At 46.3% G+C, this 26241-nt stretch overlaps 1 protein-coding gene across 6 annotated transcripts in view; it reads left to right on the top strand.

Moving 5' to 3' along the window:
• The window catches only part of DAB2IP (DAB2 interacting protein), a 307079-nt gene that overhangs the window by 46811 nt on the left and 234027 nt on the right, over positions 1 to 26241 (top strand). For 2 of the 6 annotated variants that reach the window (XM_079961956.1, XM_079961954.1), the window contains exon 1: positions 2722 to 2837. The exons of 1 other annotated variant lie outside the window; for it this stretch is intronic. In XM_079961956.1, coding sequence (XP_079818082.1) covers positions 2798 to 2837 — 40 coding nt within the window. In that variant the 5' untranslated portion in view covers positions 2722 to 2797. Of the gene's footprint in view, positions 1 to 2421; positions 2630 to 2717; positions 2838 to 26241 lie in introns of those variants that run through there. 3 more of the 6 variants (XM_079961955.1, XM_079961959.1, XM_079961958.1) reach the window with 3 other exon arrangements.

Here is a 26241-nt window from a genome sequence, read left to right as displayed (position 1 = left end):
GAACAGCCCTAAATTAACTGATGTGGACCTGAGTGAAAACTATATACGCAATCCCCCTGGTGGCCAGGGTGAGAACTTCAATACATAACAATCCTGGATCTTGGACTTCTTATTTTCTACCAATCTTCTTTTCTGTGCCACCAGTGAATCCCTCAAAGGGACTGGCATATTTGAGGGGGCCACTTTGCTCAGCATGGACCACTTGATGGCATGTTGGTCATCGCTGAGAGTTGGGAGTGGTTTTACAACCAATCACTCTTCAAATGAAACTTTAGGATTTGTAGCCCTTTGAAGGGGAAAGGGGTCACCTAACAACTGCCTGTTATCAACAGGTGGGGCGTTCCAAAGTGCAGGGGTGCTGCCACACCAAAAGGTAGAATTCTTACAAACCAAGCACTGCATTGGAGACCTCCTGCGTGCAAAGTACGTGTTCTGCCACTCAGCCACATCTCAGCTCCCAGCACAGTTAGTAGAGCATGAGACCCTTAATCTCAGGGTTGTGGGGTTCAAACCCCACCTTGGGTAAAATATTTCTGCACTGCAGGGGGTCGGACTAGATGATCCTTGTGGTCCCTTCCAGCTCTACAGTTCTATGATCCCATGATCATAGCTCATCTCAAGCTGCTGCCCACCAGGCAGTCCAGCCACACCAGTCAGAACAATGACCACGACCCTGGTGTCTTTTTTCTTGGCTCCCCTTTGACAGCTGCCTCTTCTGGCTCAGCCTTCACACCTGCAGGGGAGGGATGCACCCCCCCCCCCATATTGGCCACCCATGATTTCTCACCACCACCATTAATCATTCCCATTGTGCTTCCGTTCTGCTCTAACAGGGAGTGGTGGTGGTGGTTGGGGATAGTATCATTAATCTTTTTATATAAGGGCCCTTATCTTCTTTGAAGCACTTCTGTGAGACTGGCCATTTTTTCCCCACCACTTACTGGCTCCTTGAAATGCTTCTTGTGTTTTGCGGGAGAGGGAGCCTTGCTCCCTTGTCTCTCGCTGAGAGAGCAGCCTCTTCGGCCAGCAGGTAAATATTAAAAGGAGCTCCCAGAGGTGGGGTGGTAGAGAAGGCGCAGGCATCCCCCCCCCATCCGCACCCCACAGGAAGAGCAGGAGTCATCTGTCAGCCAGCTGTGTTCTTGTTTGCTTGACCTGAACATGATGTGTTGATTGGCCCGCTCCGCAGGGCCTTCAGAAAGTTACTTTAGGGTGCCTCGTGTGGAGCTGCAAAACCTGGCCTGGACTCTTAGGAGGAAGGATGACTGAAGACCAGCTGCAGGAGAACAACAGGGGGAGGAGCAATACCATGCCTCTGCCCTGATTGGGGGCTTCCTGGGGCAACCAGGGTTGATGGCCACCTGCCAGGGGGTTCTTTAGCTGCATTGCAGGCGGTTGAACTCCTTGAGAGCTGCATTCTTACCCCACAGTTCTATGATTCTGTGACTGCTGTGGGAAGCAGAATGGCGGACTCGCCAGCTCTTCACAGTTCAAAGTACAGCCTCCCTATTCAGAAGCAGTCTACCTCAGAGTATCATCCAGTGATGATGATGTAAAACTATTGTCTGTGAACTTCACATTCCATCATGGATTCAGTGAGATCCAGCTGCCAGGCTCTACTCTCTTGCTTCTGAGGTAGCACACCAGAAAAATACTACCTGGGCAAACATGGTTTCATATGGATTCTTTATTTCTTTATGACATTTATTTCCCGCCTTGCCTCAGGGCAGCAAACCATGCATTTGCAAAACAATACACTTAAAAAATAAGCTAAGGAACACATTTAAACCATTTAAAAGCACATTTCTTTGTTATTTTTGCCTCTTTATGATGTACACTTCCTCAGTGCAAGCGTCTGCTGTGCATATTTTGGCCAGATAACTGCATCAACAAAATCTGAAGTATGAAATTTTAGGGAGTTTGCACATTAAATCGGGCAGCTTCAGGTTCAGATTTGAGCTGAACTTCTCTTTCCTACTCCCTACCTCAAAGGGGTTCATGGTGGAGATGTGGCAGGCAGTGCTAGCCAGCTGGAAACCACAAGGACAAACAAGTGAGACCCAGACATCCCTAGAGGCGGGAGTCCAGTCCAGGATTTCCCCCTTCTTAACTTGCTCACAATCTCCTGCTTCCTTTTTCCAACTCTTGAAAAAAGAGCTTATCTTTGAAGAGGAGAAGGGGGTGGGGATGGTTATGTTGTGTTTATATTGCCTGCTGCTGAGAATGTTGGTTAGGGAGCCATGGACTGTGTTGCTGGCTTTTATTTCTGAAATAGCCCATGGCTGCCTTTGAGGACCCCCAATTCTTAAATTGTTATTTCTCCCTACTCCTCTTCTCCTTCCCTCCCTCCCTCCCTCCCTCCCTCCCTCCCTCCTCCCCCTCCTTTTTTATAAAAAAAAAATTACTTTCTTCTGTAAACTGAGAAGGTAGAAAGATCCGGGTGGGGGCTGGCCTTGCACATAAGAGAGAGATCTAAAAAGAAAGCGAGACAGCGTGGGGCGAGAAGACATGTCGGTCAACGGTAGGAGAAGTTGTGGGAGACCCTCTTACTACTACCGTCTACTCCGGAGGTCACGTCTACAGAGGCAGCGGAGCCGGTCCAGAAGCAGGAACAGGCCACTCAGCCGGGGTAATTTTCTCTAGCCGATGTTTTCCTTGGTTGAAACGGTAAACCGCTTTTTTCCTTTTCTCAATCTGCTGGTTGATAAGGCGCATGGATAAGACTGGGGTCCCGGGATTTACAAAAGGACTAACCAACAGCGGCTACACGGTGTGGAACTCTGTTGGTGCAAGGAGGATGCAAACTTTTGGATTGCTCAGCACAGAACTATTTCCAGGTGGGAAGCGAGGTTCCTCTGTTGCACCTTGAGGGGAAAAAAAGATTTGTTATGGCTCAACAGAATTGTCAGATTATAAGCAGAAACAAGTGAATTTTGCTTTTACCCCCTTCCCACGTACTCTTTTGTTCCTCTCATTATCTCCCTGGTTTGTTGTGCCCCTCCCCCTGAATTTTGATTCAATTAGAAGAATATCTTGCAATTGCGGAGATTTGGATTATTTGATACTTATGCATTGCAGGAGATTGGACTAGATGGCTAGATGACTAGAACAATTCTCCGGTTCTGGAGTTCTGGAATCAGAGCTTGTCAGTTTACCTTGGGCTTTCCATTCCTTCATTCAAGGGTATCACTAGGTACTTAGATGACTCAGGGTGCAAGCCCATGGCACAAAATGTCACTCTGGGCAAGTTGAGATGGTGAGTGGCTGAAAGCTCCATGGCTCTGAGCTTTGCAATGCTCCCAGCTATGTTAGAGAGATGTTTCTGAGCTTTTTTTAAAGGAAATTCACCAAAATCTCCACTTCCGACATTGGTTGCCATACGTCCGAACTTAACCCTAAGCTTTGTTATAAGCAAATGGTAATTTTTCTTTTTCCAATTATAGTGTGTGTGTGTGTGCGTGTGAAAAGAGTGGGAAAGGGCTAGAGCAAAAGGCGAGGGTGAGTGGGGGACACACAGTGTTGGAAGATTCAGGATAGATAAAAAGAAGTGCTTCTTTAAGCATCATCATCATCATCATCATTTATTATTTATACCCCGCCCATCTGGCTGGGTCTCTCCAGCCACTCTGGGCGGCTTCCAAAAAAGTATTAAAATACAGCAGTATGTTAAACATTAAAAACTTCCCTAAACAGGGCTGCCTTCAGATGTCTTCTAAGTCTGGTAGTTGTTGTTCTCTTTGACATCTGGTGGGAGGGCGTTCCACAGGGCAGGTGCCACCACCGAGAAGGCCCTCTGACTGGTTCCCTGTAACTTGGCTTCTCGCAGCGAGGGAACCACCAGAAGGCCCTCAGCGCTGGACCTCAGTGTCCGGGCAGAACGATGGGGGTGGAGACGCTCCTTCAGGTATACAGGACCGAGGCTGTTTAGGGCTTTAAAGGTCAGCAAACTATGGAACTCCTTTTCCTAGGAGGCAGTGATGGCCACTAACTTGGATGGCTTTAGAAGACAATTCATGGAGAAGGATAGGGTTGTTGATGGCTGTTAGCCACCATGACTACGCTCTGACTCCACATTCTGAGGCAGCAATGCTTCTCAATGCTGCTTTCTGGAAGCACATAGACTAAGATTGCCCTTATACTTTGGTCCTGCTTGCTGGTTACCCACTGTGCGAACAGATGCTGAATTAATGAACCAAAGTTAGTCATGTACATCAAGAAACTCTAGTGGGTCTACTCTAAGTAGGGCTCCTATTTGGCTACAGCTCTACATCCAACAAAATGCTAGATGGAACCCAATGTTGATGGAATCATAGACTTAATGTCCAAAGCTTGGAGCCAGGGTATAGTTGAGTGTCTGCATAGATCTTCAGCAGGGGACCTCCTGTGGGTGTCTCAGCTGTCTGAGGGCCTCATGGGTGGTTACTGTTAAGTTGTGGGTTGACATAGCAGACAACACAGCGATTTCTCCAAGTAGCTCTTTATTTTTGTAAGCTGGAATAGAACTGCCTGCAAACAGCTCAGCCGGCCTGCTTTTATAGGCAGCCGGCTGTCAACATTGTAACAACAGCCCCGAGTTCCCGCCTAAAATAACTGACGTGGACCTGAGGGAAAACTATCTACAGACCTGAGTGAAAACTATATACAGTATCCCCCTGCTGGCCCAGGGTGAAACTTCACTACATAACAGTTACAGTGTGGGGCAGCTTTCCTTTGGTAGGGCATGAGACTCCTAATCTCAGGTTAATGGGTTTGATCCCCACATTGGGCAAAAGATTCCTAAGTGCAGGGGATTGGACTCTATAGCTCTATGGTTCTGTGATTCAGGGGGCTGCTTTGCTCTCGTTATTATTTCAGCACCAGGCAGAGACTTTTATTACTTTCTCAAACATTTTAAATGCCATTTTAATTCTGCTGACTGTTTTATGACGCTCTCTGGGATCTCACAGCCTTTTCCATTTATTAATAATGTTGTGCTGGCATTTCCATTTTAATTGTTTTGCTGTTTCTTGTAAACCGCCCTGGGTATAAAAATACCTTATAATAAATAATCGCTAAATAATAAGGGCAGTGCCAATATTCCTTCTTCAAAAACCTTGTGTGCGGAGTGCCTAAAGCACTGCTAAATGGAAGTCCTGGTCAAACAGCTGTATCTTTTCTTGCACACTGACCCTCATTCTCCTGCACACCAGTGAAACTCCCATATTTTAGAGACTTTAGGGAATTTTTGCTTTAGAGAAAACGTAAGAGGTGACGAGAAAAACATATGCAGTTGTGAATGACACAACACCTCTCTCGTAACACTGGACCTCATGGACATCCAATGAAGTCAGATCTTGGAGGATTTAAGACACATAAAGGGAAGTCCTTCTTGATGCAGTGCAGAGCTAAACCAGAGATCTCTCTCCTGCAGAGAGACACTGCTGGCCACTAACTTGGGTGGCTTTAAAAGAGGGTTAGACAAATTCATGGAGGAGAAAGCTGTCAGTGGCCCCTATCCATGATGGCGATGCTCTGCCTCCACAGTCAGAGGCAGCAATGCTTCTGAATACCAGGAACCACAGGAGGAGAGAGGGCTCTGGTCCTTGGGCCCTTCCCCTAGGACTTCCCATTGGGGCATCTGGGTGACCATGATAATAATAATAATAATAATAATAATAATAATAATAATAATTTGTACCCCGCCCCCTCTGGGCAGCTTCCAACAAAGATTAAGAATACAGTGATACCTGGGGTTACATACGCTTCAGGTTACATATGCTTCAGGTTACAGACTCTGCTAACCAAGAAATAGTGCTTCAGGTTAAGAACTTTGCTTCAGGATGAGAACAGAAATCGTGCTCTGGTGGCACAGCGGCAGTGGGAGGCCCCATTAGCTAAAGTGGTGCTTCAGGTTAAGAACAGTTTCGGGTTAAGTATGGACCTCCGGAACGAATTAAGTACTTAACCCGAGGTACCACTGTACATTAAAATGTCACACATTAAAAACTTCCCTGAATAGGGCTGCCTTCAGATGTCTTCTAAATGTCAGGTAGTTGTTCTTCTCTTTGACATCTGGTGGGAGGGGGTTCCACAAGGCGGGTGTCACCACCGAAAAGGCCCTCTGCCTGTTTCCCTGTAACTTTGCTTCTCTCAATGAGTGAACCACCAGAAGGCCTTGGTGCTGGACCTCAGTGTCCGAGCAGAACGATGGGGGTGGAGACTCTCCTTCAGGTATATTGGGCTGAGGACAGGATGCTGGATGAGATGGGCCATGGGCCTGATCCAGCAGAATCTTCTTACGTCCTTAGAAATATACTTATTTGCATATTATATTGATAGTCTTCTTTTCCTCCCAGGACCTCAAGATGGTTCTCATCTTTCCATCCCTTGCTCAATCATATTCTCGCAACTTCCCTGTGAAATAGGTTCAGCTGAGGTCACTCAGTGGTCACCCTCCATGGCTGAGGGGAGGATTTCAGCCTTCATTTCCTTAAAAAACAACAACCCAAAGAACAAGTAATTATTAAATAGATGAATACTATTTGCTCAGTCCCAGCTTCTGCCCACCTAGCAGTTCGAAAGCACGTCAAAGTGCAAGTAGATAAATAGGTACCGCTCTGGTGGGAAGGTAAACAGCGTTTCCGTGCGCTGCTCTGGTTCGCCAGAAGCAGCTTAGTCATGCTGGCCACATGACCCGGAAGCTGTATGCCGGCTCCCTCAGCCAATAAAGCGAGATGAGCGCCGCAACCCCAGAGTCGGCCACGACTGGACCTAATAGTCAGGGGTCCCTTTACCTTTACATTTTTATGGCATAAAAAGGCTGTTGCTTTCATACCCCACTGCTTGGCCACTGTGGGGGAGAAATATGCTGGACTAGATGCCGGATCCAGATGCTGGGCTTTTCCTTGAGGTCCCACTTCCAACTCTGTAATTCCCATTGATTTGAAACTCCCTGATGGCTACTTGGGGAGAGGTGGGGATCCTAGCCTTCTCTGGAAGTCAAGGATACCTGCAGAGTTCCTTTCAATTAAAAACAAACAAACGGGATGCTGAACAAATTGGTTGGTAGGTCTTGGGAATCTTGAGGCTTCCAATATACGTTCTTGTCCTGAAGTTCTTGTCATTTGTGGTTGAAGACAATACATGAGAAGCATGCTTGATGAAAGTGGATTCCTGACTTAGTGGGTTGGCAAATTCTATCTCCTGTCTCCCCCTCCATTTTTAAAAAAATCATTGCATATACCGTAAGCGCCAACGTTTTTCATCCTAGCTGCTCAAGGTGGCACAGCACATGGTTCTCGCCCTCCTCATTTAATCTCCACAACAACCCTGCGGAGTGGGTTAACCAGAGGGAAACAGTGATTGGCCCAAGGCTTCATGTGGCTGAGTGGGGATAGAAACCCTGGCCTCCCAGATGCTAGCCTGGCACTCTAACCCAGGGGTCAGCAAACTTTTTCAGCCAGTCCACTGTCCCTCAGACCTTGTGGGGGGCCGGACTATCTATCTATCTATCTATCTATCTATCTATCTATCTATCCATCCATCCATCTATCTATCATCTATCTATTCTTCAATTTTTTTTATTCATTTTGTAACACAAATAAAAAACACAAACAGAAAAGGCAAACAATACAAACAAGTTCTTGTCGTATCCTTATTTTTCTAAACATTGTTAAGTGGGCTTCCCCAAGTCCCACCTATCTGATTTTCATTTTACTTCATCTTTAGCAGTTTACATATATCATAATTTCTAACCATCTCCCCCCCCCCCACTTACTTTAACCATAAAAAACTTCACATTTTATCACTTATAAAATACACTATCTTCTACTTCTAACCCTACCACCTAAATCCACTTCCAAAGCTATTCTAAGATTTAAATATTAACATATTCTTCCAATCTTCTTCCACCATCTCTTCTCTCTGGTCTCGGAGTCTCCCGGTCAGTTCGGCAAGTTCCATATAGTCCACCATCTTCATCTGCCATTATGGAATATATTTGGGGGGGGGGGGTGAACAAATTCCTATGCCCCACAAATAACCCAGAGATGCATTTTAAATAAAGGCACATATTCTACTAATGTAACACACTGATTCCCAGACTGTCCACGGGCTGGATTTAGAAGGCGATTGGGCTGGATCCGAGCCCCGGGCCTTAGTTTGCCTAACCATGCTCTAACCATTACACCACACCGACTCTCTTTTTCACATTGGAAGTATGGCTCTTTAGGACGGTACACTAGGCAGGTGGTGTGAAATATACTCAGAGTCGCAAAGTGATTTCATGCTCTTTATTCAGCTCATAGTGGTGAGGAGGAATGAATGAAAGTCCCCTCAAAGTATCTGCTTTATATACATTATTTACACAATGGGCTGCACATGATTGGCTAATTCTGGAATTCTACTGTAAGCCAATCAGGTTGTGGATTCACTTATATCTGGAGCATGATTGGGTGGTTCCTGCCAACCAATCATACTGCTGCATTGTTCTAGGACCAATCAGACTGCTGCATTCTGGATCCTATTGTTCTAGGACCAATCAGACTGCTGCAATTTGGATCCTATTGTTCTAGGACCAATCAGATTGCTGCAGTTTGGATCCTATTCAACTCAGTTCATAGCATGGTGTCTTGAGCATCTCCTGCGCTGGGTTTCAGCAGGCGATGTGTGCTTGATTTTATTTTACTTTCCCTTGATGTGCTTGCTCATACGGTTCGTTCATTCAACTCCAGGCAGCTACTGACCCAGTTGCAGTGTTAAAAATAAGATCTTACACTCTCCCTCCCAGGACATGGAGTGCTCATTCCTGCTGTCTTCCCCACAGTGCACACATTAATGCAAGCACATTTGCACACAGAGAGAATGGTAGAATTGTAGGGTTGGAAAGCATCACGAAGGACCATCTAGTCTAACCCCCTGCAAAGCAGGGATCACAGCAAAATAATACCTGACAGATGACCATCCACCCTCTGTTTAAAAACAGTCCATTGCCATCTGTGGCCATCCATTCCACAGTCAAACAGCTATTACCCACTGAAAGTTCTTTCTGATGTTTAGTTGGAATCTTCTTGCAACGTGAATCCGTTGGTTTGGGTCCTCCGCTCTGGAGCAGGAGAAAACTTGCACCCTCTTCCATGTGACAGCTCTTCAGGTACTGGAAGATGGCTATTGTATCTCCTATCAGTCTTCTCTTCTCCAGGCTAAACATGCCCAGGCTCAACAGTATTGGTAGCCACTGGGGCAAATGGCGCCCGTGGTGCAGGGATTTTCCTGACCGCCTTGCCAAAAATGCCTCGCAGTGAGGAAGGACCCCACTGGCACTTCCAAGATAAAGATGTGGGATGGAGAGCCTTGCCAGGCAGTCTTTGATGGCATTAGTGACGTTGCCAGGCAAACAACTGGGGGCCAGGGGCTGGGGGGCAGTTTCCAATCAGAAATTGCCTCAGAGAATTGCCTCAGTTTGCTACCTGAAAGGGCTGCCCTGGCCCTATTCATGAGACATAATGTGAGGGTATTTATGAACTCCATGAGAAAACCTTCTCTGCTCTTTCCAGACATGCAGCTTCTTCAGTTCACCACCTTCTAGCTGTGGGGGCGAGACCACTCCAGGGGTTCCCCTTTCTCTGCTCTTTTCTGAGTCATGCCTTACCTAAAATCTGACAACACAAGGAAATTCATTCTCATTCCCACTGATCCTTCCCTGAGAGTTATTCATTTCTGAGGCGATGTGACTCATGGGGCTGAAGAGAAGTTCAAACCGAGAGTTTAAAAATGAGAAATATTGGCTATGAGCAGGGAGGGGAGCCCTGGAATGTTGGCAGGGGCAGGCGCTGTTTGCTTTGGTCAATAATTTCTTCTAAGCAGGAGGATTCGTTTCATAGACACAAAGCTGTTTCCAGGAATATGTTAGTGGTATGGAGCAAATCTCCTTTGAGGAAAGACTGTGGTGCTTGGGCCTTTTTTCATTTAGAGAAAGGGTGAGTAAGAGGCAATGTGACAGAGTACATGATGTTAATTGTAGGGGGGAAGCTCATAGATCTACTTTTAAGTGACAGCCCACAAGGTACAGCCACCAGACAACTTTTGGGGATCTGAATTTTCAGATTTGGAGCAATTATTTCTTCTTCTTCTATTTCTTCTTCTTCTTCTTCTTTTTCTTCTTCTTCTTCTTCTTCTTCTTCTTCTTCTTCTTCTTCTTCTTTATATACCCGAAGGTCTCAGGGCCGTTCAAAGAAAAGATTCTTCCTTGCAGATGTAACCACAAATGATGCCCATAATTTGTTTGATTGCTTTTATTTTAAAATCATTATTTAGATGTCTCCCCACAACACAATTTTCTCTGGGTAGCTTACAGGTAAGACACAAAAATCAAAATATACACAGCAATAATCACATCCACTGAAGCCCCCCCTCCCCCCCAATCACAGCAAAGGTTTGGCATTTGGGCTAGTGGTACCAGCATCAAGGTGAAAGGAGGAAACTTTGCAGAGATGCTGGGGTGAGATTTGATGGGGTGAGGGTGGGCATGCAGGAGAGGTAAGTGGGGGGGGTTTAGTACATATGCTGCACCCAGAAGATGCTTGGCTAGCTCTGCGTTGTTGTGTGAGGCAGAATGGAGGCATATTCCTCTCCTTCTAAGCTTGAAAAGAAAAGCTGGCTACAGAGTTGTAAAGGAAACGTGACCTTCCTTGGCCTGGACATTTCATATATAAATTTTTATTAGTTTTTTAACATATCATTTTCAACAATTATTAAACATACTTTCATATCTTATACAATTTTTTTTACTTCCATCAATCACATCTGAAAATTTTCCAATCTTTTCCACTTAATTTACATTTATTACTTTCACTATTACATTTAAGTATCATAACTAATGTCTCTCTTCTTTATCTTCTTTGCAATATTTCATATATTCCTCCTTACAAAACCTCTTGTAGTCCTACTAGCATAATTTGTTGATTACAGTTGCTCTTGAAATAGTTTGTATATTTCTTCCAATCTTCTGTGAATCCTTCCTGTAATCTTATCCATTAATTTTGTCTGCCATTCTTCTTTCGTCGGTATTTCTTCTTGCTTCCTGGTCTGGACATTTCAGTGATGAGAACTGTAGGTGACCACTGCTCCTCCATTTATTACACGCTTTGGAAATGGTCCAAACTCTGGGAAGGTGGGGTCCAGTGCCCTAGGGAGAACTGGCTGTGAGCTCGCCTAGGCCAGAGGCAGATAAGAAGAGCAACAGGCAGGGGCCATGATCCAAGGGAGCTGGGGGTGTCCTCACACCGGAGGTGAGTTGCTCAGTAACTAAGAAGAAGCCTCTGAGGCTGGGATTGATGCCTTTGTGGGGGTCAAACAAAGAAATGTTCAGGCCAGCCGGTACTGTAGTCTAGGTGGTGCCCTTGACTTAGGAACACAACTAGTTGTCTTGTACTGACTTGGTCCACCTGGCTCAAGCTTGTCTACACTGACCGGCAGAGACTCTTCAGGATTTCCAGCAGGGAATCTCTCCCAGGCCCTTCCCTATTCTCTACTATCTGTGGACTGAACTGAATAATGCTAAAAGGACTCGGAATTTATGTAATTTAATTGGAAGTATATTTGCTTATCTTTGGCTGAACGGGGGAGGGGGGATGAATGAAATCTGCCTGCTTGCCAAAGAAGGTTCATTACTGAGCTATCTGAAGTGTATGAGATCACTCCTTTCCTAGGTAGAGAAGGGGCGTGGGAAATGTCGAAAATAGGACTTATACTGGGACAGTGTGATTTTCGCAGCTGCTGTTGAAGTTGTAAAACAATGTGAACATGGATTTTGGGGAGATTTTTGGTAAAAGTTGTAAAACAATGAACCACATGACAGAGCAATGGAGAACTTCTGAAACAACAATGGGATGTTAGCTCTGCCCAAGGCATGATGGAAGCATTGGCTGGGAAAAGATAGACTTAAGTTTTAACAAGGAAGGAAGGAACACCATGGACAGAATAAGTGTCGCAAACAGGAGGAATGAGGATATAGCTTCACCTATAAGTTTATAAATAATTTGATGTGTCAAGACGAATGGATGTCGTTAATGTTGCAGGTGTTATATAAGGGATGGTTATTTTGAATGGAATGGAATTGAGAGGAATAAGATCTTGGAATGCAGAAACTAAGTCAACCACCAAACCATCAATTCTAGCACGCGGGAGGCCACCTAAATTATATAATTTGGCATCTGAATGATTGGGATTAGTGTTGTAATTTGGCATTGTTATTGTCAAACCCCCACCCCCCCAAACCAAAATACATTAATTCTGTCAAATGAGCCACCATAGCCAATAGATAGCCATGGAAATCTGTGCCCCTGGCTTTTTGGACTCGCCTCCTCATGTACTATTTGAAACTAAAGCAGCACATTGGCTGCCAGATGTGAAATATATTGGCATTATTTTCAGCTCTCATATACTTGCTACATCTGCACTGTATGTTTACCATTGTATATCGAGAGCTACTTGAGTGCTTTGTAGGATCAGGTCCCTACTTTCGCTTTTGTTATTTTTACTATTTGTAGTCTCTCGGTTATCAAGTCCAGACCGGTTACACCCCTGTACAGGATGGTCTTGGGGGAGGGCAACACTGTGGTCGGCCTCTTTAGTATTGAGAGAGCTATTTCTGGCCTCCAGAAGCACCAACTCCATCAGAAGAGACATTACCTTTTCTAATTTGATGTTAATTTCCTCCACTGCTCTTGCAGTCAGCAGACAGTGGTCCGTGAGTATTTCTGCATAGAATGGTGCCCTCTCAGGTAGTAGTTCATTGGATAGTTCATGAGCGCTCATCTCTGCATTCTCACCTGGGTGGTCTCCACCCGTTAAAGCGTCCCCACCTACCTGTGGAATTGTGCATTGCTGTGTAACAATTTGTTGGGTCTCTGGACCGTAATAAAGATTGATTGATTGATTGATTGATTGATTGATATGTTTACAGCAGTATCATACCACTTTAAACAACCATGGTTTCCCCCCCCCCAAAGAATCATGGCAACTGTGGTTTGTTAGTGGTTTGAGAGTTTCTAGAAGACAATCCCCCCACCCCGAGTGGTTTAACAAAATAATCCCTCTTCCCAGGGTTTGCTAGGAACTGTAGCTCTGGGAGCGGAATGGGAAGGCCTCCTAATAATGCTTAACAAACTACAGCTCCTAGAATTCTCTAGGGGAAGCCACAGCTGTTTAAAGTGGTATCACAGTGCTTTAAATGTATCGTGTGAGAGAGTGGCTTTAAACTAAGCAAAGTTGTGGCAAAACAAGAAGCTAGGGGCATGTTGCCCTGTCAGTCCTTTTTACTCATTGCTCTGGTCACTCCTGTCAAGGCAGCTGACCATGCTCAGACCCTGGAGCCAGAGCCCGCGATTAGTGTACAACCTCCGTCTTCTGTCATGATGGCCACCTCAGGGTGTCATAGTTCAGGCCCAGCCTTGTTCTTGAGTGTAAGAAGGTTACTGTAGCCCGACCGATGACATTATTGCATCGGGATGCTCTCTGGGCCTGTGGGTTGCCATGGCAACCAGTAGCCTTCATCCCCGATGATTAAACGGTATCCATGGCAACCCCAGCGAACAGTTCTGGAGCTAACCTGGTTTTTCTCTTTTCCCCCTCCAGCCATTCCATCTTTCCAATCGTAGATAAACCTTCACCATTTCATCATGCAGGGCAGAGGAACAAACCTAGATAAGTTAAGGGTCTCCAGCTCACCTCCTTATCCTCATTATGGACTGTCTCCCCACTGTAGATGGAGGGGCATTTTCCCAGGAGAATGAGGGGTGGACCCTGGAGGCATTTCAAGGGCAGAGTTTGGAGACTGACTTAATGGACACCGGACCTCAGCATGGGCCAGAAGCAAACAGGGCCTTTGATCCGAGTGAAATGAAGCCTAGTTTTGCCCCTGCTTTAAATGCATGGTTTGAGTGTGGCCTGAGTTTCTCAGAGAGGGCGAGGCAAACAGACTCCACTTTTCTAAGGCCTGGTGTGCTGGGATTGGCCCTTGGGTGGGGATCAGCTGATGAAATTCTGAAGGGGGCTAGTGTAACCCTTGAAGTCTGGAGCTCAGTCTGCTAGGGTTAGAAATGGGAACTCAGCACTGGTGCAGCAGGAGGATGAGTGACAAGCCACTGGGCAGTGGTATAGTAAGTGGGGATTTTAGATTCTGGAATTCCTGGTCCTATGGGGCATTCTTTAGGTAGTAATGTGTTTGAGACAGCCCTTCTGCATATGGGCTGCCACCCCCTGCACATTCTGCACTGGGGGGCTCAAGATTCCTGCTCTAAAATTCTGCCCTGATGGTATTGCTTGTGGTGGTTAAGCTGAGCCCCAGTTCAGGACCCACCCAACCACTCATCCCCACATGCCCTCCAACATTTCTCAGATGAAAATAGGGATGTCCCATTCCTTACTATTTATGCCCCACACATCTTACTGGGTTGTCCTAGCCACTCTGTGCAGCTTCCAATATATATATATAAACATAATAAAACATTAAACCTTAAAAAAACACCCTTCCCTATACAGGGTTGCCTTCAGACAGCTTGGGGGCCAGATGACTCGATACCCTCCAATATTTCTCAAATGAAAATAGGGACATCCTAAGGAAAAGCGGGACATTCCTGGATCAAATCAGACGGCTTCTCTAAATCAGGAATGTCCCTGGAAAATAGGGACACTTGGAGGGTCTGTGCCCATCATTATTAAGCCACTAAATCTAGCGACCCATTTAAGTTGGCTTTCAGACCCAATTCTGGCATGGGATGGTCTCTTTCTGGAGAGAGATGGGAGCATGGACCTTTTGGTTCCTCTGGAAACTACTGAAACCTTTGACCAGGGTGGTCTCTGAGGGCAGTTGTGTGACTCAGGATTTGGGGTACAGCAGTGGTTCCACTATGGGACGTGGGTGGCATTGTAGGCTAAACCACAGAACCCAGGACTTGCCGATCAGAAGGTCAGTGGTTTGAATCCCCACGACAGGGTGAGCTCCCATTGCTCGCTCCCTGCTCCTGCCCACCTAGCAGTTCAAAAGCACGTCAAAGTGCAAGTAGATAAATAGGTACCGCTCTGGCGGGAAGGTAAACAGTGTTTCCGTGTACTGCTCTGGTTTGCCAGAAGTCTTAGTCATGCTGGCCACATGACCCGGAAGCTGTCTGCGGACAAACACCGGCTCCCTCGGCCTATAGAGCAAGATGAGCGCCGCAACCCCAGCGTTGGCCATGACTGGACCTAATGGTCAGGGTTCCCTTTACCTTTGCCTAGTGGTTCCACTCCTGCCTGCATGGCTTGGCATTTGTGTGACAGGGTTCCATGGCCTTCCGTCTTGTCCCCTGTGAAGAGCTGGATTGTTATCTGAGCTTGCTAATGGGCTGGATGAGGGCCAATAAACTGAAACTGACTCCTGGTGAAATGGAGGTGCTGTGATGGGTGGTCCCCTAATCCAGGAAGGAGGGGCAGGATTAAATCTGTTTGGATAGGGCTGCACTCCCTTGGAAAGTTCAGTGTTCGGGAATACTGCTTGATCTGGCTTTATCACTTGAGACGCCTGACTCCCCAGTAGCGCAGAGTGCTTTCTAACCTGGATAGGTGTCTTCACCAGCTACAGCCTCTTCTGGACAGGGATAGTCCAGAAATGCTGAGTCACATGCTGGAAACATGCCATCTAGGCTACTGCACTGCATCAAACAAGGGGCTGCCCTTGAAGATTGTTCAGAGGATGCAATTACTGTAGTTCATTGGCAACATATCTCACCAGTCTGCAAAGGATCTACTCTGGTTCCACAGTGTGCTTCTAAGCCCAACTCAAGATGCTGGCTTAGACCTTTAAATTCCCTTCAGGAACATCTTCTCTGTCAACACACCCAGAGGCCAAGACCTTCCACTGAGGCTCAGAGAGATCTCAGAGATCGCAAAATCACAGTATATTAAGATAAATTATTAAGATAAAAACAAAGCTGGAAAGGATTTGCTGAAATATCTAATTGAACTAGAATACAAAAATGGGAGGTGCGAGGAGGTCAAGGAAGTAGGCAAATGAAAGCAAGTGATGTAAAGGCTTTTTACTTTGTTTTTTTCTGTTCTTGGATGATGTTTGTTTTTTATGTATTGTTCTTTTTTTTCTTTTTTGATTGTTCTGTTTTGATTTATATTTTCTTTTTTTTCTGTAACCTTAAAAAAAAAAAAACAGAGTGATCTCAGAGATCATATAACAACTGAGCTCTCATCTGTGGCCGCATCAAATTATGGCACACGTGGTACCTGCTTTATTATCTTTTAGGGATCAGTTTATCTTTTAGTATTATCTTTTAGTATTATCTTTTAGGGGTTCCACGTATAGCTCTGGTGGCAATGACCCAGTAGTGCTTTATTCAGCTAAGCAGAATCAACAATAGCAAAAATGTTGGATGGGAGACTACATGGCAATCACTGACTCCTGCTGGCTATATGTGGTATTTCGTCATCTGGGACGCAGGTGGCGCTGTGGGTTAAAGCCTCAGCGCCTAGGGCTTGCCGATCGAAAGGTCAGCGGTTCGAATCCCTGCGGCGGGGTGCGCTCCCGCTGCTCGGTCCCAGCGCCTGCCAACCTAGCAGTTCGAAAGCACCTCCGGGTGCAAGTAGATAAATAGGGACCGCTTACCAGCGGGAAGGTAAACGGCGTTTCCGTGTGCGGCTCTGGCTCGCCAGAGCAGCGATGTCACGCTGGCCACGTGACCCGGAAGTGTCTCCGGACAGCGCTGGCCCCTGGCCTCTTAAGTGAGATGGGCGCACAACCCCAGAGTCTGTCAAGACTGGCCCGTACGGGCAGGGGTACCTTTACCTTTACCTTTACCTTAGGACAGACACCTTCTCTTATGCATGTCAGTGATTTGTATTTTAAGTGGTGGATGGATGCTATCTTTAAACACTTAGTGGTTTTTCTTTTCTTTTCTTTTCAACTGCTATTTTAATTGTGCAGTGTGCTGATGGATTCCAACTGTTTTTATTTTCGTTGAACTCTATGCAGCAAACCGCTCTGGCATGCCTTATGAGGGGCATTATATACAATCCCTTACATAAAACGAATAAATAAAATAAATGGCTGCAGAAAAGCAAGAAGCCTCCTGAGCTCAGCCGGGCTCTTGCTCTTACTTGCTCCAACCACCCCTGCTGTGAGTGGACACTGCCCTTTCCTGAATTTATTTCATAGCCTTCCCCTTCCTGTGGATGAACTCTGGCTGCCTTCCTAAATGTGTATGGATGCGGCTTGATTACTCTGGAGTTCCTTGATGTGGGGCAACTGAAGGCATAGAATTGGTTCCACTGGGGGGATTTGTGGCCACGTACACACCATACATTTAAAGAGCCATGATACCACTTAAGACACTTGTAGCTTCCCCCAAAGAATTCTGGGAGCTGTAGTTTATTAAGGGTGCTGAGACACCCCCTTCATTCTCCCCCCAGAGTGGTTTAACAATCAACCCCTCTTCACAAGGAACACTGGAAATCGTAGCTCTGAGAGGGGAAGGGGGGGCTCCTAACAACACTCAGCACCCTTAACAAACTACAACTCCCAGAATTCTTTGGGGGAAGCCCTCACTGTTTAAAGTGGCAGTGTTGCTACTGGTGAGACACCCCAACCCCCAGCCCCCCCACAAAAAATACCTTAATTTGCCCAGAGGTGTCTATACATATGCCGTTAGCATATGCAAACTTGTCTCTGTACCCCCAATTCTGTAATTATATACAAATGCCCTAGCCTGCTTCTGACTTCCCTCTGGCTTTCATCTCCCTCTCTAAATTGCTTTTCACCTGCTTCTCTGCTTTTATCTCCTTTTTAGGGAAGCAGAGTAAGCAGCTTCCCTAAAACCACAGAGCCTAGAACTTGCTGATCAGAAGGTTGGCGGTTCTAATCCCCACGACGGGGTGAGCTCCCGTTGCTCAGTCCCAGCTCCTGCCAACCTAGCAGTTCAAAAGCACATCAAAGTGCAAGTAGGCGGGAAGGTAAACAGCATTTCCGTGTGCTGCTCTGGTTTGCCGGAAGCAGCTTGGTCATGCTGGCCACATGACCCGGAAGCTGTACGCCGGCTCCCTTGGCCAATAAAGCGAGATGAGCACCGCAACCCCAGAGTCAGCCACAACTGGACCTAATGGTCAGGGGTCCCTTTACCTTTACCTTACTAGCAATCTGGGGCAGTCCCAGCCAGAGAAGGGGTACCTGCTACCTGTTAACCCAACATGCCACCAGAGACTGAACCTCAGACATTCTGCATGCCAAGCAGACACTCTCCCTGATCCTCTAGGCCGGCAGTTCTCAAGCTGTGGTCCCCAGATGTTGTTGGACTACAACTCCCATCATCCCTGAGCTCTGGCCTTGCTAGCTAGGGGTGATGGGAGTTGTAGTTCAACAACATCTGGGGACCCACAGGTTGAGAAAGGCTGCTCTAGGCCATGGGTAGGCAACCTAAAGCCCGGGGGCCAGATCCGGCCCAATTGCCTTCTCAATTCGGCCCGCGGATGGTCCGAGAATCAGCATGTTTTTACATGAGTAGAATGTGTCCTTTTATTTAAAAACCTCTCTGGGTTATTTGTGGGGCATAGGAATGCGTTCCTTCCACACACCTCAAAAAATAGAGTCCCCCCCCCCAAGTCTGAGGGACAGTGAGCCAGCCCCCTGCTGAAAAAGTTTGCTGACCGCTACTCTAGGCATACCCACCAGTGAGGGCTACGTCCAGAGTGGGGTGTGAGGCCTAGTGAGAGATCTGCAGGCCACATGGACATGCCTGGGGGGCTATCTTTGTTCCGCAGCCCTGGGGCTGCCCACCCTTCCTTTAGATCAATGAGGTTGAAAACAGCAAAATGTAGGTCTTCTAGGGAGGCCCTGGCTTGATGGAGCAGTGAAGAGGCAAAGCAGGCAGAAAGATTGTGAAGATTTTTCACCCTGTTATAGTGTAACTGAATATTCTGTTTGAAAGGGGAATATATAAACCTTTCTTTTTTTCTTTCAAAAAATACTAATAATGCTGGTATGAGAAGCCCTCCCACTCAAAACCTATTTTGCGGTGACTTTGCTGTAAACAGACATGCTTCCTCCCTATCTCTCTCCCTCCCCCTGAATATACAAAACCCCCAGAGTTTCTTTTCTTCCCAAAATGACTTATTTATTAAACTCCACCAATAAAATAAGTATGATATTTATCTTGATGCAGCGCTGGGTGAACAAATTCGCCGCTCGTCGAAAGCCCATGCCTACGCCCTTCTTCTTCTTCCTCTTTCTGCCTCTCAGGAGCAAAGTTGAAAGATGAATTAAAAAATACATCAGAGTGAGATAAAAATTTGAGCTCAGTTTCAGAGGGTAGTGGGGGGCGGATCAGACAAAGAGACAGTTCTCCTGCACCTCAGTTGAACAGGATGATGGAGTGGGAGAGAAGAGCCAGCTTCATCTACTCCCTGCCACGTGGCTCTCTGACAAAGACGGAGGCAGCTCTGGGGAGGTTTAAAATTAGACCCATTTGTCATTCTCCAAGAGGCTGGTGCAGGGCTTGGAACTGTGTCTCTGTCGCCTCCCAATGGGGGCAGGTGCACCCTCTCAAAGCTCGTGGAAACCAGCAAGAGGCCTTTCTGCTGTTTAGTTTTCTTTTATTCCATCACAAAATTGTAGAGTTGGTTATCAAATCCAACCCGCTGTAATGCATAGAGACATCACCTTCCCGACAAAGGTCCGTATAGTAAAAGCTATGGTTTTCCCAGTAGTGATGTATGGAAGTGAGAGCTGGACCATAAAGAAGGCTGATCGCCAAAGAATGGATGCTTTTGAATTCTGGTGCTGGAGGAGACTCTTGAGAGTCCCATGGACTGCAAGAAGATCAAACCTCTCCATTCTGAAGGAAATCGGTCCTGAGTGCTCGCTGGAAGGACAGATCCTGAAGCTGAGGCTCCAAGACTTTGGCCACCTCATGAGGAGAGAAGACTCCCTGGAAAAGACCCTGATGTTGGGAAAGATGGAGGGCACAAGAAGAAGGAGACGACAGAGGACGAGATGGTTGGACAGTGTTCTCGAAGCTACCAGCATGAGTTTGACCAAACTGCGGGAGGCAGTGGAAGAGCCTGGCGTGCTCTGGTCCATGGGGTCACAAAGAGTCGGACATGACTAAACGACTAAACAGCAACATAGGTAAAGGGTAAAGGGGACCCCTGACCATTAGGTCCAGTTGTGGCCAACTCTGGGGTTGCGGCGCTCATCTCTCTTTCCTGACCGAGGGAGCCGGCGTACAGCTTCCGGGTCATGTGGCCAGCAGGACTAAGCCACTTCTGGCGAACCAGAGCAGCGCACGGAAATGGCATTTACCTTCCCGCTGGAGTGGTACCTATTTATCTACTTGCACTTTGACGTGCTTTCAAACTGCTAGGTTGGCAGGAGCAGGGACCAAGCAATGGGAGCTCACTCTGTCGCGGGGATTCGAACCGCTGACCTTCTGATTGGCAAGTCCTAGGCTCTGTGGTTTAACCCACAGCTCCACCTGCAAACAAAGCACAAAAATATCAGAAATGACCAAGGGGACCATGGGTAGAGTCCAGGTGAAGGGAAGTACAGTAAAAGTCCTGTTCAGGAGTGCCAACTCCAGGGGACCCAACCCTTTTGGGGGAGGGGGTCAAGGCCCCCAATGTAAAAAAAGGGGGGGCAAGCGCAGAGCCGAGAGTGGCACAGCCTCAGGAACCTTCTCCTCCCCCCCTCCTGCCATAGAGGGGAAGGAAGGGGAAAGAAGTGGAAGCCTCTCTTTTAAAGCTATCCTTCAGTTCTGGACACCACCATTTTAGAAGGATATGGACAAGCTGGGAAGTGTGCAGAGGAGGGCAACCGGTCTGGAAACCAGGCCTTATGCGGAGTGGCTGAAGGAGCTGGGTATGTTTAGCCTGGAGAAGAGGAGACTCAGAGAAGACAGGATAGCCAGTTTCATATACCCAAAGGACCTTCACATGGAGGATGATGCAAGCTAGTTTTCTCCTGCTCTGGAAGGGAGGACCCAAGCCAATAGATTCAAATTACAAGAAAGGAGTTTCCAACTAAACATTTCTGAGGGTCAGAGCTGTTCAATTGTGGAATGGACTAACTCAGAAGGTGTTGGACTCTCCTTCATTGGAGGTTTTTAAGCAGAGGTTGGATGTTCCGCTCTCAGAGATTCTCTTGATTGCAAAGGGTTTGACTACAAGATCCATGAAGCCCTTTCCAACTCTACAATTCTATAGATTTCCTTCGGAGGCCCATGTAGCTCCCTCCTTTTTGGCATTTTATATAATAGTAATAATAATAATTTATTATTTGTACCCTGCCCATCTGGCTCGGTTTCCCCAGCCACTCTGGGCGGCTCCCAATCGAGTTTTAAAAACAATACAGCATTAAATATTAAAAGCTTCCCTAAACAGGGCTGCCTTTTAAAGATAAGATAGCTGCTTATTTCCTTCACATCTGAAGGGAGGGCGTTCCACAAGGCAGGCGCCACCACCGAGAAGGCCCTCTGCCTGGTTCCCTGTAACCTCACTTCTCGCAATGAGGGAACCGGCAGAAGGCCCTTGGCGCTGGATCTCAGTGTCCGGGCTGAACAATGGGGGTGGAGACACTCCTTCATGGATGATAGCAGTGGCCCCCCTTTTAAAGCTGTCCTTCAGTCTGAGATAATTGTGTGAAAAAGGAACCCCTGGGGAGCTAAAAGCAGGAGCCCTGTTTGAGTTCAGGTTTCAGCACCAACGCATGCTGGTCCATGAGCATGACTGGGGCCTTGCCCCCGCCAACCTCATTCTGCCCTTATTCAGCCCCTACCAGCCTACCTTCCTACATCCTGTCCAGGGGGTGGCCTTGTCTTCCAGTTTCCTCCTCCTCTTCCATCTCAGTTTTGCACTTGTAGATGAGGAAGATTGGGTACAAAACCAGAATTACTGAATTCCGCCATCCATTGGCTCTGGCGCCACTTGCTGTTGGTTTATTGCCTTTCACCCTACCTGTCCCAATAGTCACCAGCCACCACTGAAGTGGCAGTTGAGAATGTTGCAGTGCCTCTGAGCATGTCCAAAGTGCCGCCACAACACCACACAACCTGCAGCTATCTGAGATCAGAGGCTAATATTTCTGAATCTGAGGATATAATTTCAGTACAGGACAAGACCTCTATAATCTTCCATTGTACTAATCATTGTGTTTTTTGTGTGTGGATTTCTTGGGTTCTGAAACTGGAGTATGCCCAGGGTGCAGATCCTATCAGGACCCATGGGCGTAGCCAAGGAGGGGCAGCTGCCCCCCTAAATAAATTATAATAAATTAAAATATATAGCAAACTGAGGTTCTGCCCCCCTAACAAAAGACTTGCCCCCCCAACAAAAGGCCTGCCCCCCTAAAAAAATCCTGGCTACCCCCATGCAGGGTCCTCTGCATTTGCCCTGCTAGTCCTGATGACCATGTTCTATCACTAGGTTGCACAATGGGAACAGTAAGCCTCTGCTCTGGGAATAAAATGGCAGCCCTCTAGGAACAGATAATCAATGGAAACTGTTTACGGAGAGGGGTTTGCCGACTTTGTAGCAACAAGAGCCAAACAAGACCCTTCGAGCAGTTTAATTACCGGGCTGGTTTCTTGCTGTCAAGCCTGACGGCGATGACAGTTCTGGGAGTTCACGCAGGGCAGCAGATAGATAAATAACAGCTAGTAGAAGTGTTGCTCATTGAGAGAATTAGAATCACATAATTGTAGAGCAAGAAGAAACTCTCTTAAAAAATAGAAGCAGCTCTTTTTGAAAACATTTTCCCGCCTGTTGCAAGGGGGAAACAGATGTTCAGCTGGTGGTGCTTCATTAGCAAGATGAATGAGGTCGCTGGTGCAATTGTGGCTCATGTTCATTTACATAACAGACCATACCATTAAGACTTGACATTTGGGGGTGGTAATGGTCTGGGAGGGGGGGGGGTCATTATAACTGAGAGTTTGTGGGGGTGGGGGTGTAATGTCTGGAGGGGCAGAGCCCAAATGGGCTGGTGGCGATATGCAGCAACCAAACTCAGCGAAGGAGCATTAGCTTTGAATGTAGAATGTCCCAAGTTCAATCCCCGACATCCTCAGGTTTTTCTTAAAAATAAAATAAAATCAGGTAGTAGACCTGAAGCCCTAGTGACAGTCAGAGTAGACAAGACAATACTGGCTTAGATAGACAAATAGCCAGACCTCATCTAAGGCAGCTTCATAAGTCCAGATTTGATTTGAAATACTATTGTATGAAGTTCACAGATGGGATGAGTTGACTCTTGCGTAGAAAAGAGGGGATATCTTCAGATCTTGAAATATGGGTCCCCCCAACAAAATTTAAAATTCGGCTTTGTAATTCAGAATTTATGTGATGTGATTTAATTTGATTTGATTGGCCAGTTAATAAAAATTATTTAAAAAAGAGAAAAGAAAAGAGGGGATATCAGCATGTGTAGATCCCCACACAGGGAATAAGAGAACCTGCATCTACTAAAATCCCCTCTTCTACACAGGATATGAGCTATCCTGGCTTCCAAGATTTCAGCAAGTGTTTCTTACACATTTTCAAACATTCCTCGGGATTACAGGCTTACTATTTTCTTTTCTTTTTGGGATGCTGCACTGGGTAGCTTCCTCCTTGTCTCTTGACACTCCTTAGATGGGGCACCCTTGAACACTGACCATTGACCATAATGAAGAGATTGATTGGCTGATGCCTCGTTAGTCATCCCATTAGTACTGAAGTTGCCTGAAGTTGCCACCAACTTTCAACTGAAGCAGAACGATGGACAAATTTTGAAAGTTCCTTCTTGGGTGGGGATTGTTATGGGAGATAGCAAAATGAGTGCCTATAATGCTAGTGAAATTTCACTCTGTGTGTTCCTGTGTCTGTAGATCACACACCCCAGGCCTACATCTTAGCCCTAGCACAGGTGTTTTCTCTTCCCCCATTCCTTCTTGAATGAGTTGCTGAAGAAGCGTTAGTGCCCTCTAGCGATGCAATTGCTTAATTGCGGGCTCAGCTCTGCCTTCCTCAAAGGATGCTGATGAGATGGCAACCAAGAAACACAAATCTGATGAGCAGAATATGGGTGCCGGAGGCAAAAGAGGAGAGCAGGGCTGTTGAGTCGTCCAAGGGATCGTGTATGGAGCCTGGTTTAAATGTGATGCTGGACATAAAAGGAAAGCCTTCTCCATGCTGTCGGAGCTTGACCTTTGATGAAAATAAAAAGAGAGGAAGGGTACATATATTAATTTACTGGATTTATATCCCCCACCATCTTCCCTAAAGAGCCCATGGCAGCAAACACATCCACAGGAAAATGGTTTTTGAAAACCCACCATTCCAAAAATAGTTAAAACCAGGGCTTTATTTCAGCCAGAACTCACCAAAACAAAGTTCCGGCACCTCTCAAATGGGTAGGGTTGCTATTATAAGAGAACAAGGGAGGTGTTCATGGTGAGTTCCGGCACCTCTTTTCTTAACACACTGCATACACTGCAAGAGGAAGAGCAGGATAGAAACTTGATTCTGTCACATAAAAAAAACCAGCTTCTTGCAGTGTTTTCTGTTGTTTGTTTAGATCAATGCATACTGGTGAGACATGGCTGAGTGTGACTGTAATGCAAGAGGTGTTGGGGAGATGCAGATCTCTGGCAAACTGCACATGTCCTGCAGGGCCGTCTTAAGCATATCCGGCGCCGTGGTGCAAAGCTCCCTCCGCCCCCCCCCATTTCCCAGAGCTTTATTTAGGGAAGACGGCACTGCCGGTGGGGCTGGAGGAGGCGGGCAGTGGATGGAGGGCAGCTCCTCCAGTGGGGAAGAGGCAGAGGCTGGACGCGGTGCCTCCCGGCTCAGCTGGCCACTTCGTGCCACAGTGGCCATGGCTCTGGGCGCGGCGCTGCTTCGGCGCGGCATGGAGGAAGCAGGCGAGGGCGACGAGCTGATGCCAGGAGGTGCCACGCCCAGACTCCACTTCTTCCCTGGCACCCTCCAGAACTTGGCGCCCTGGTGCCCCACGCCACTAGCCTCTATGGGTAAGATGGCCCTGGTGGAGTTGAGAGATGACCTAACCTGGTTAGAAAACAGTAAAGACCTGGTGAAGAAGGCACAGCAGAGGTTATACTTTCTGAGAATCCTCCGGAAAAACAATCTCTCAAAGGACCTGTTGATGGCATTTTACCATTGTACTGTTGAGAGTGTATTAACTTATGGTCTGTGTGTGTGGTTTGGGAGCTGCATGGTCAGGGAAAAAACAGTGCTGTCCAGGGTTGTAAAGACTGCGGAGAGAATAATTGGGTACACTCTTCCCACCTTGGATCAAATCTACGGTTCCAGGTGTCATAAGAAAGCTGCAGAGATAGCGCAGGATAGTGCCCACCCTGGAAATGATCTCTTCCAGCTTCTGCCTTCTGGAAGAAGGTACAGGGTTATAAAGAATAGGACTAGCCGTCTGAGAAACAGTTTCTATCCAAATGCAATTTTGGTTTTAAACGCAGTGTAAGGTAGTCTCTGTGGGAGTATATTGTATTTAATTATGGGGTATCAAAGTTTTTAGGGGGCTAACCAGGCTGGGATAGCAGGCTTGTTGGTTTTTGAATGTCTGATGTAGAATTTTCAATTTTGTTGTTCTGTATGGGACAAGGACAATAAAGATTATCTTTTTTTAAAAAATATTTTTTTTAATTAAAATTTTAAAGGTTACATGAGTAATAAAAAAATAACAACAGAAAAACACCCAATTAGACCAAAAAAGAAAGCAAAACAATACATAAAAACAAGTCACATCAAAGAAAAAAGATAAAAAAGGAAAACAGACAAAAAAGAAAAGAAAAATGCATACAATCAGAAAAAAAGAACAAATCAAACCTTTACATAACTTTCTTTCTTTAGCTTATTTCCTTGACCTCCTCACACCTCCCCTCTTTGTATTCTGGTTCAGTTAGATATTTCAGCAAATCCTTCATCTTTGTTTTTATCCTAATAATTTATCTTAATATACTGTAATTTAACATTCTCTTCTTTCACCAATTAATCATCCATTTTTACTTTGTTTAATCTTATTTCTCATTAAAACTAATATATTTGAACTTAATCTCTTAAGACATTTCCCCTAGGGTCATAAAAATTTCATTCCACGATTTTTCCATCTCTCATTAAAAATTTTTAAAATCTCCATATATACACTTTAATTTCCCAATTTTCTTCCACCGTCTCTCCTCCCCGGTCTCGGCCCCTGCCGTCAGTTCCATCAACCTC

The sequence above is a fragment of the Podarcis cretensis genome (genome assembly GCF_951804945.1).
Source record: "Podarcis cretensis genome assembly, chromosome: Z".
In the NCBI taxonomy this organism is placed as follows: domain Eukaryota; kingdom Metazoa; phylum Chordata; class Lepidosauria; order Squamata; family Lacertidae; genus Podarcis; species Podarcis cretensis.
The sequence above is the reverse complement of the archived record's forward strand: the minus strand, read 5'-3'. Positions and strand labels throughout refer to the sequence as shown.